At 48.2% G+C, this 11,773-nt stretch overlaps 1 protein-coding gene across 2 annotated transcripts in view; it reads right to left on the bottom strand.

Moving 5' to 3' along the window:
- Window positions 1–1,304: 1,304 nt before the first annotated feature.
- Window positions 1,305–11,773, bottom strand: part of LOC119382338 (transmembrane protein KIAA1109 homolog) — a 961,129-nt gene continuing 950,660 nt past the window's right edge. For both annotated transcript variants that reach the window (XM_049412180.1, XM_049412181.1), the window contains exon 50: window positions 1,305–4,104. In XM_049412180.1, the coding sequence (XP_049268137.1) occupies window positions 3,791–4,104 (314 nt within the window). In that variant the 3' untranslated portion in view covers window positions 1,305–3,790. The remainder of the gene's footprint in view (window positions 4,105–11,773) is intronic.

The following is an 11,773-nucleotide window of genomic DNA, read 5'->3' as shown; positions in this document are numbered from 1 at the left end:
AAATATAAGTCCCCAACGGTCAATTATGTCCCTGTACGGCATTGACTATATGTTTAAAAAAGTTGCCACTTTTTTAATCCTTTTTTTTTTGGCCAACAAGTGCTGTCATTGCATCCTACGGGGATGCAGGGAATTTTTTTTCTTCTGCAATTCGTGTTCGCTTTCCAATCCCAGATTTTTTTAGGTTGGCACACTGCATGCCGCTCACACATCTATGCATACACGTGGCAGTAGGATTAATTTTGTCTCATGGACACTTTCCATTTGTTACACTAGAAAAAGAAATTAATACCCATCTGGCTTTTCATCTCTCAAAGGGGTTGGTACTAGCTTGTTTATTGCTTACAGGGGTGCGATTTCACGTCGGAACAAGAGTCACCTATGGGCATTGGAACCTGCAGAATGCAAACCGCACGTAAATACCTGGGTGTCGAACATTACCTGAAAAACTTGGCTTGGATCCGCAGAAGAATGTGGCTTTTCAAGAACGGCGGGTCAGGCAACCTCAGATGTGCACTTTTTGTTATGAAGGCATATTTTATTGCGTGTGTGATCACCTGTACACAAATTTTACGTAATTTGTGCTGGAGGAGTGCTGATTGCGGTGTTCTTGCGGTGGGCGTGGACACTGTGATTGTGCTTATCGTTGCCCGTGTGCTTGATGACGTGGATGACATTTGCAGCACTGTGTGCTGGTACTGAGGTTCACCTGAACTCGCGCTGTCAATACGTACTTCAGTGCTATTTGTGATCATTGATATTTGATTTACTCTCGTGTGATTCTTGTGCGGTGGCAGCTTTGTAGTAATCCGTTCGTTGTACTAGTTTTACTGTGCGTGAAAGTATGTTTTTCACTGTGCTGGACCATACGCTTCAGCAACCTGCTTTTGATTGTTTTGCCGCGTATTCGTCGAATGTATCAATGAATGAATTAATGGCACTTTGTCGGTCAACGGGGCTGATTTTCTCTCTTGGTTATTTGTTTTTGTGCCACCGAACAACATCAGGTTTTCATACACGAAAATTTTAAATTAATTTGTTTTTATCAGGTATAAAACAAGGAGAAGCACAGAAATCTCTCGGACCTTTAACTTTTCTTTGAAATGTAACGTTCTCAAAGTAGCCCTTCCACCTATGTGCTTAAGTTGTCTAGTATGCAAAGAAGCAGATCAAATTGTTTCAGAGTTAAAATAATGTAAGCTGTGCTCGAAAAAATAAACATGTTATTTTTTTATAATGGTTGCTTTTTACGGCATAGTGAATTGTGGTGAGATGGTTCTGTGTAAAAATAATAAATCTAGTACGTTGTAAATACCATTTAATGACATTTCATTCAGGAAGTTTAATGAAAACGCACCTATTACGCCCTGCTCCGACGTTGCTGTGCCCACTCTTCACTGCAGTGTACGCTGCGGCTTTCAGGTAGCCGGGCTTTTGGGTAAGCCCAATCTTGTGCAATGCTCTATCTCGAAGTGAAAGAATGAAGCGAGAAAGATACACTGTGATCAGTAGCGGCGACTAACCTCTATGCACAGTGGAAAGCTTATACAAATTATCACCTCAATGCGCCTGTGCGTCAGCATAAACAACAGCCTTGGCATAACGAAATACGTATGACGCTTGACGTACGTCGCAATTTCTACAGGCGCACTAGAGCATTGCCAGAACAGGATTGCTCGGCGATTTATTGGCTATTCCCTTTTCTAGACGTCTTCTTCAAAGCCTGCTTGAGTTCCTTTGCGCATCCGTGATATGATCAGGCGTGGAACACCACGGCTCCTCCTTGGGTCTACGAGGTCTGGTCTACGTGCAGGGACCAGGTGGGCATAAATGCACTGCACCTAATTATTGTTCGCTGTTTCTGTAGCCCTAGTACGAGCATGGCTAAGTGCACAGCAAACTCATCCACCATTCTGTAGGCGTTGCACTCGTAGCTGGAGGCAGAAAAGAGTGCCTTTTTACATCTTTTCCAAACTGGCTGCGGCAAATATTCAACAGCCTCTCACAATAAATAGCGGACAATTGTGCAGACATTGTTTGGGTTGGCAAAAGGAAGAAGTTCGCTATGCCATACAAAGTGGCTTACACCTCATGATACGGGGAGGTCAAAGCTAAAGCGCCTCCATCACATTTGCTACGGCTTAGCTGGCGGAAGGCTTTAGACAAAGCGTTCACTGTGTATTCTAGGGCAAGTTTCAAGCAGCGCTACTTTTCGCATGCAGAATGACCTTCGTGTCCTGGTGAGATTTACACACCTAAAGTGTACTCTAGCTTCCATATTTGACAGCTTGAGACGACACCACAGAAAGGAAGACACACAAGACACACGGAGCGCTAAGTGTGTCTTGCGTGCTCCGTGTGTCGTGAACAGCACTCCTTGTGTGCCTCCCTTTCTGTGGTGTCGTCTCGCACTGTAAAATATGGAAGCTAGAAACCAAATCGCCCAACATATTACTTTGTAGTGCACTCTAACTTCCCTCCTTTTGGAGGTGTGTAATACCCGTGTCATACGGGCGTTTGGAAGGCCATTGAACCAGTGGTCTATTGACTCAACTGTCAATCACGAGCTGCCACACGGGGGATTTCGAAGGCCATCGAGTCAACGGAGCACCGCACACGTCCGTTGAAACTTCGATGGCTATTGAGCGATGGAAGCGGAAACAGCGCGAACATGCCCCACAATTACAAAAAGAAAACGTTAACCAGTATGATTTAAAGCAGTAAGTGTGAGCATTATTGATTATTTAATAAAGTATTTGTGCCACTTGAAATGTGCGAACTCCACGTACTCTCAACCATAGAGTTTCCTACAATACTTACTAGAGGGAACTCTGGCGCTAGTGTCTATGGGAGCTGCAATGCATCGCGCTTCAGCCAGCATGGGAATCATGGGTAGTACACGGATTTGTCTAAACTTCGTTCTTTCGGCTCCGTTTGGCTCCGCGTGGCCTGCATCCGCTTTGTCGCAAAACGAAGTTGAGCAAAAGTCAGCAGTTTCACTTCACCACTTTAACTTCTTTAGGCTCACCGATTCAAATCTGGTCACGAAGTTCACAACGATCTATTCTTTTATCCGAAAGAAAGCCAAAACATAGCAATAAACAAAGCCACAAGTGCGTTCGAAGCCCACAAGCACGAAGACTAGGCAAATCCGTGTACTACCCATCATTCCCATGGTGGCTGAACGATCGCAGCGCCAGAGTTCCCTCTAGGTCATTTTAGGAAACTCTATGCTCTCAACATCGGCAACGTGCTTGTCTTTGATCGTGCAGTCTTGCCGTGTATCGCTCGCCACAGTTTCGCTGCTCAACAACTTAAAAATTAAATATGCATTGCTAACTACAAATAAACACTTCATTAAAATGTTCAAACAAAAACAACAGGCATATTTGTGATTTAAAGCAGATTTGTATTATCGGTGACATGAATACGAAAATAAAGATCCGCAGCGCCATGCAGTTTTTGCGAGAGACGCCTGGACCACTCCATCGAGTCTATAGAGTTGTGGCGTTTCAATGGACTTTGACTGGATGGCCGTTCAAAAGTGCCCGTGTGAGACAGGTATACTAAGTGCTGCTATCTATGGACACAAAAAGTTCAAATCAGCGTTGCTTTGGAGCTGGTGAGCTCTCTTAATGTTCAAGTGAGAAAACCGAAGCCACTTCTTGAAACAGTGACACTTGTCTCATTCTGCCATCTATTTCATTTCATACATAACCAACATGCCCGTATGCACACAATTAAAGTCTAAAAATCAACAAAAGTTGTACCATGCGCAAATAAACTACAATCAATGCTGTCGCACAGCCTTCAGCATGCGCTCAAGCATGAGGGAGAGGAACAGGTCCAAGGGATCCATGCATCCTCGCTGTAGCCACTTGGGTATAGTGACACGGGCATGTGAAAAGCCCAGCTTGTGCAAAATATAGTCCACACCGTAAGGTTCTATGCCTTTCCCTGCCCACGAGAGGAGGCGCACAGTGGGCTCAAGGTGCCACGTATAACACTGGTAGTCACGGAAATCTCGGTGCAGGGACTCCAACGACTCTGCTACACTTCGCTTTCGGCGCTCACTTTCCGGTGACTGGCTTTTGGCTGCCCCACCTAGAAAGAGTGAGCATTTTAAATGCGTGCCTCTGCAAAGGCCAAATCGGTGATAGCTCAATAAATATAGACCAGACATTTTATTTCTGAGGTACCTGCTGACCCAATAATTATGGCATAAAACATCATTACAGCACAGTCAGACTTGAGCAGTTAAAAATGTACATCATGTGCAGTGTAGATGCTATGGCACAAGAAGCTGCTGCTGACATGGGCCCCCTAGTCAGTCCAACCAAAATGTGCAAAAACATTTGGCACAAGAAGAGGTGTACACATAATGCCAACTTACCCCTCTATCTCTAAACACGGTGTGACACCATCCACAGCCCTGGACAGCAGGAACGCTACACCTGCCAGGCAGTCGTAACTATGGTAACGTTCAGGTGATGGTGTCATTAAGAAATACCTCAGCCCATTGTGGACCCCCATTCCTAGTAGACTCTAGCATGCTTGTTCAGTCCTTATCCTAAGTGCAGGCTTGTGCAGTGTGTCTTGTCATAATAGTACATTCAGCAGTCAGAAAGAGAACGACTGCCTGCTCTCCTGCGGAATGTATCCAAGTTTAATGTTCATCATTGAAACGTTTGATGGGCGATTGTGACCAATTACGCGAGGGCAAGTGAGAAGGACAAAGCTAGAGCCCCTCACTTGTATACTGAACAAAAGAAGGGGAATTTTTCCGAGGGGCTCGTCGATATGTTAGACGCAATCAAATGAATCGAACAGACTATTAGGCCAGGGAAAGCACAGAGGACATTATTTGTCTTTAACTGTACTTTACTAATTGTGACGTAAAGTGAAATGAACTGAAGCTGACAAAAAATCACCCTTTCCTGTGGTTCGGATCACACAACTATACAAGACTGCAGTTCAAGATGAGAAATGAAGGAGCATGCTGAAAGCTAGAGTGTACTAGGAATGGGGGTCCACAGCGGGCTGAGGCATTTGTTAGTGACACCATCACCTTCACCTGAATGTTACCATGGTTATGGCTGCCTGGAAGTCGCATGACGGGTGTAGCCATGCATCATTCCTGCTGTCCAAGGCTGTGGATGGTGTCGCACAGTGTTTCAGGCTTAATTCAACTAAAGGACGGCACCACGTTTTGTTTTGCTAATGCTTGTAGCTAATAATGACTTAATTTTTCTCACCAAAGAGGTTAAAAGAAAGCAGAAATGGTAACGCATGTCGAGCAGCTCAGTGCCCCGCCCGAGCACCACCCTCTACAGACTTCAGGCTTCACCCTCACCGGCAGCTCCAGTGGACCAGTACACTCAAATAAAAGCTACTGATTGAGAATGGGCATGGTTCCCCATTGCCAATGCGATAAGCTTTGTATTTTATCAAGTTTGCATTGACTCTACATTCTTTTTAACATATCTTTATGCCTTTTCTTTGTGTCTCGCTAAAAAAATGTCTGCACAGAAGCTATGTTGTTTTGAATGCTGTTATTGGCCATCCCTCAATGTTCTCTGCAACCTCTGCCTTGACACAATCACTCCAATGATCAAGTCCATAAAGGTACCTGAATCAAACTTTTACAATAATGAAATTATTTTTATTTACAACATACTGCAGACCCAGTAAGGGACATAAGAATACAACAGGCATAAGAAAAGAGAAGGAAATGAACACTAAGACTGAACAATCACACAATTCTTGAAGGAGTACTGACACAATTTCGAGACACCCCAAAAGTGAAATTTTTCATTTCCATGGTGTGCACTATCAATGCTCTCCACACACCGGAGCCAGACAACACATATAAAACATTTTCCTTTAGAGGGACACTAAGGCAAATGTTAAGTAGACGTTGATTGCTTAAATAACATTCCAGAAACCTTAACAGACAATAAAGCCAGGGAAAGTAGGCTTTATTTAGGAAAGTAGGCCAAGGAAGAAGGCTTTATTGTCTGTTAGTTCTCATTAATATTGTGTATTACAAAGAAAAACGAGCCCTTAAAAGTAATCTTTCATTCATTCCATAAACCTCGTAGAGCTTGTTTCGTGCCAAGGAAATGCTTATTTTGAAAGAAAATCACGTTTTAGTGGTCCACACAGTGTTAGCTCACTTCAAATCGTCCGCCTGGAAAGGGCCTCCTGACGTAGCTGCCCACCTTTACTGCCCGGCAGCTAACGCTGCGGCTTCTGCTCTGGAGCTAGGTCACATTACAAGCCTTGCCCAAGTTGCAGTTGATCTTGTAATCTTCTGCACGAAAGTGCAGTGAGCACACATGCAGATTTTTTGGTTGTTTATAGCACACTGTCGCAGAGACACTGCACTCAGCTACAATGGCATGGGTTTATTTGCGGCACCCGTTGGAGAGTCACATCGATTTATTTGCTGCAGCAACCAAAACAAGGATGCGGCATTTTCTCGAACTTTCGATGACGGCGACTTTCATGAGCGTGCAAAGCACACGAACAGTATGCGATAACGAAACTACGAGTGAGACGCGACCGCGCGAGCGGAGAGGAGCCCGGCGAAAACGGAACTTTTAAACCACCCGCGCCGTTCTTTTTGGTAACACAAAGTTTCTTTTTTCCATGAATGAAACAGAAACACACAAGCAGCATTTTATTGCGCATTGTAATGTACTGTGTGAGGACATCCATTGCTAGTGATGGGGGTATGTGGTGCCCCCTGGGCGTGGTGGCAACTGTGGACATCTGACCTGTGGGGAATGGAGTGTGAGGGCGGACGGTGTGTCGTCGGACGTGTATCGCGGGATTGTGGAGTGAGGCCTAACGAACATGACAAGTGGGGGCTCATCCAAGACTGAGCCGACTGAAATCCCAGATGAATTCGTGCAGTTTATGCTGCGCCAAACGACTGGATCGGCTATCGAACGCGAGCGCATAGCATCTGAGCTGTGGCAGGTGTTAATGGCCGCTCCCGTGGTTCCCGGAGGCAACGAGCGCCAACCGGACTTTGTTCGGCCGCCGGCTACACAAATGTCGGCAACGGTGACAGCGCCCATTGCGACCACACTGCCTAGGTTCGCGGGTTTCTGGGATGTGCAGACGCCAAAGGAATTCCTCAGCAACGTGGACAACTTTTGTTTGATCAACGGCATAGCTCTGGAGGACCGAGTTCGCTGCGTCGTTACCGCGACGCTTGACGGCAGCACGAAATTGTGGCATCGTTTCGCGAGTCCCTTCGCTACGTGGGATGCCTTTGTCACCGCCTTCCGACGGGAATTTGCATCAGCCGATGAAAAGAAGCGGCTGAAGGAAGAGTTGGAGGCCCGCACCCAACACCCCGAAGAGGACTTGAAGGAATTTCTTTACGTTATTTCCGAGTTCTACGACCGAATCGGAGAGGACGTTGCCGTCGACGTATCGGCGTGCTCGTCGAAATGCGCAAGTATCGGAGGCGTCTGCAGGCGTCGTTTCAATTCTTGAAATGCCTGAACTTGCGACGTTTCCCACCTGAATTCGACGTCGGCCTTCGTGAGTTGCGTCAGTGGCTCGGCGATCCGTGAAAATTCCTTGACAAAACGTCTGTAATAGGCGCACAAGCCGAGAAAACGGACCCCCAGCTGCAAGACTCGGTAGCGAGGTCTACTTTCTCAAGTTTGAAGGCCTTGGCGGATGCGGCCGATGGCCTGATGGAGCGAGCGCGGCGCCGGCTACAATATCGGCCTCCGCCGCCCAAAACGAATCAGGTCGCGTGCGACATGGCATATTCGGTGCACGGCATGCCTGACGCAATGGCAGTGCCCCAGTACTCCGCAGCGGTCGTCTCCGAGCCGAATGCCAGTTGGACACCTGGGTGCACGTGGCCCCTCCACCTTGCAGCAGTGCAACCGTCATACCACCAGGACCAGCAGTCCATACTTCAGGCACAATCTGTCGGCGTACCAACGTACTGACCACCAGCACGACGTCGACCTCGGCGTGCACCGAGCCAAATTGTTTGCCGACGATGTGGCAGTGTCGGCCACATTGCACGCAACTGTGCGAGTAGACTGCGCCAAGACCACGCCATTTGCTTCCTGTGCGGCCGACCAGGGCACTTCCAGGCGCAGTGCTCGGGAAACGGGTGCCAGTAGGCACTGGTTTGGCGGGTGCCTACTGCAATTTTATTATGCAAGTTGCATCTGCAGCCGGAGGAGAAAAGGAGCCACTCTTGGACGTTCGAATCGGCAGTACGACGTTCCGTGCATTGCTCGACACTGGGTCCAGCGTGACTCTCTTTGGTCCACTGGCCACCAGTAAGGCATGCTCTTCCGGGGGAAAAGAGAAACGCGAAACTCGAACACTCCGCTTGGCATCAGGTTGGTCCCAGAGCTCTGTGGCTGCCAAATGCAGAATAAAGTGGGATGGCAGCTCCCGGGTTAAAAATATTTCTTTGTCTGCCTGACCTGTGCCAAGATAATGTGCTTGGAAGGGACTTCCTTACAACCACTGGCATGTCCTTGCACATAGCTTTGGGAGGGTGGACTGTGGGTATGGAGCCACAGCTTGTTGTTGCATTTGCCAAACCTGACAAAAAGGTTGCCCCAGATCCAGTGGATGATGCCAATTGCCTTGGAGACCTGTTTGAGCAACAGCCAAACGTTGTGGCATGCAACACCGTTAGCAGCTCAGGACAGCAAGGAGAAGCAATGTGCAAGTTCAGGAGCCTGCTGGGAGAGTATGAGGCACTGTTCACAAAGTTGCCAGGTTGTACCACACTCATTGAGCATTCTATCGACCCAGGTGACAGCACACCAGTGCGCTCAAAACTGTGCCCAGTCAATCCAAAACAACAATGCATCATGGATGCCTCTTGGACGAGATGCTAGAAGCAGGCCTAATCAGGCGGAGCATAAGTAGCTGGACAAGTGCACCGGTCCTGGTGGGAAAGAAATCTGGAGGCTACCGGGTGGCTGTTGACTACAGACGCTTGAATTCCTGCACAAGGGTACCAGTGTACCCAATGCCTCGCAATGATTGGCTCTTGGCTCAGTTAGGTAATGCCCAATGGTTTACAAGCTTTGACCTCTCCCAAGGGTTCTTCCAAATCCCACTGAGGGAATAAGATGTTGAGAAGATGGCATTTACATGTCATAGGGGCACATTCGAGTTCACAAGGATGCCGTTTGGTGTGGCAGGAGGCCCGGCCACATTCCAAGCTTTAATGGACAGGGTTCTTGAGGGCATAAACCACAAATTTGCCATGGCGTTCCTCAATGATGTCTTGGTGTACTCTCCAACAATAGAACAACACCTGGTACACGTCCGTGAGGTCCTCGAACGCATCAAGAATGCAGGGCTTACAATTAATTCAATCAAAGTACAACAATGCACTGAATCTCCCACCTTCCTTGGTCACGTCGTATCTTCAGGAGAGTGCCGACCAGACCCAGAGAAGGTGCGTGCAATGGCAGAGTACTCACGGCCATCCAACAAGAAGCAACTGCAGGCATTCCTGGGCTTGGCTGGATATTACAGGAACTTTCTTCCATAGTTTTCCCTCACTGCTAAGCCATTAACCAACGTGCTCAAGACGCAGCAGAAATGGCAGTGGACGAGCATTGAAGAACGGTCATTTGCGACTCTCCAAGCGAGGCTGGCAACAGATGCAGTTCTGAGCTTGCCAGGCCTCAATGCAACATTTGTAGTTGAAACAGATGCCAGCAGTGTTGGTATCGCAGCAGTGCTGCTGCAACGTCGGGATAACATTTTGAAGCCAATTTCATTCATCAGCAGAGGCTTGTCAGATTCGGAGCATAATTACACAGTCCAAGAGTGGGAGTGTTTGGCCGTTGTATGGGCTGTAGAGAAATTCCAATCTTATTTGGAATTCACAGAGATCGAAGTGCACTGTGATCATGCGTCATTGGCTTGGATGTTCACCACTGAGCAGGCATCTCCTCGTGTGAGGCACTGGGTGCTATGCATTCAAGGATTTCAGTGCAAAATTAAGCACCGTCGTGGGAAGGCCAACGTTCCTGCTGATGCCCTAAGCTGGGCACCTGTTGAGCCAAACCCCAAGATAGCAGCTGAAAGCCTGCCTGAGAGACTTTTGCCACTTAACTTGGACACTGACGAAGGCTCTGTCCCATTTGACACCTGCCTGCCGACCACCACTGAGGACCTCAGTGTTATAAACAGTGCGGAAAAACTAGCACAGGAACAACAATGTGATGCTCTTTTGTGTGAAACAATGAGGACTATCCAGGGCGAATGCCTGCAGAAAGGCACTGCCGAAACCCGTCGTCTGGAGGACCTGGCATCCACGTCTCATTTAGAGTCATCAGGACTTTTGGTACAATGTCGTGGCGACCGTACAGTAGCCTGGTTGCCTACTCACCTTCGCCCCTTGGTCCTGCAGATGGCCCATGACCACCCGACAAGTGCCCATGCAGGTTTCTACAAGACACTGCGGCGCATCAGAGACAAGTTTGTGTGGTTGGGCATGAGCAATGACATATCGAAGTATGTCCACGGTTGCTCAGTCTGTCAAAGGACGAAAGCACAGCGTTGCAAACCCCAAGGATTTATGGCAAGCCAATGGCCTGCAGCACCAATGGAAGAACTTAGTACTGACTTGATGGGGCCGTTACCTACTAGCCCTCGGGGGCACAGGCACTTGTTGGTCATTGTCGACAAATTCACCAAATTCATTGAGCTCTTCCCCCTTCGTGCAGCAACAACACAGCAGATAGCCAGCCGTGTGGAAGATCTGCAGGCATGGGGTACCTATTGCTATTTCTAGCGATAATGGGAAGCCCTTTGTTAGTAGGTTATGGAAGAACCTGGTTAGGTGATGGAGCATATCAGAGCCTGTGGGGGTGCTATATCACCCCTGTAAAGGCGACTGCCGTAGCTTGGGCACGGCCGCTGTGTTTGCAACGCACGTGCTTTGCGCGTAAGCGGAGACGTCCAGCCAAGGTCAGGGATGCGCTGGCTGTAACTCGAATTTAGCACGGTGGCGCCGGCATCGCCGCCGCGGAGAATTTAGGCCGGCGCATAGAAACGGCAGTGAGTCTCTTTTTGGGGTGTGGCGGCGCGCGCGAATGGACGTCGGCCACGGTGGGTCCGGGGAGGACGGTACCGCGGCTCGCTTCCCTAGGGCCCTCGTGGTGAGTCGTGCATCTGCGGCGCCGCATTTGTATTGTATTATGTTGTCTTATTTTGTTGTCTTATGTATGTCTTATGTTTGTCTTAAGTGTGCGTGTTGTTTTCCCAGTATCCATTGTCATCATATAAATTTTGGGAGTGTCTAGCGTTACGTCTAGACATAATGGTACGAGCCGTTGCAGTTACGTCTGGACGTAAGAATAACGAGGCTTAAAAGTTACGTCCAGCGTGGCAATACAAATACAGCCCGTTAGACCTACCGAACCGATTGGGAGAGTATTTCCGCAGCGCGTTAAAAAAGTGCGGCCCTCTGGCGGGGGTCTGGCCGTTGCCAGGCGAGCGAGACATGGCGAGACCGGCGAGACGGAGACGCGTAGATGGCGTAGACGCGGTGGCTCCGGCCATCGTATCGATAGTATGTGCTCCCCTTCTGCGGTAGTGTTATGTTATTTCGGCAGAGTAAAAAGCTGGGCTTGGTGTTCCCTGACTACTGTGCGATGGAGCTACAGGAGAGGCTAGGATAGACACACATCTTCATTATCTTTGTTTATTGCTAGCGTGCATGCTTGTTGTTGACATCCGACCGTCAGTTCGTACG

This window comes from Rhipicephalus sanguineus, chromosome 2 (assembly GCF_013339695.2).
Source record: "Rhipicephalus sanguineus isolate Rsan-2018 chromosome 2, BIME_Rsan_1.4, whole genome shotgun sequence".
Lineage (NCBI taxonomy): Eukaryota > Metazoa > Arthropoda > Arachnida > Ixodida > Ixodidae > Rhipicephalus > Rhipicephalus sanguineus.
The sequence above is the reverse complement of the archived record's forward strand: the minus strand, read 5'-3'. Positions and strand labels throughout refer to the sequence as shown.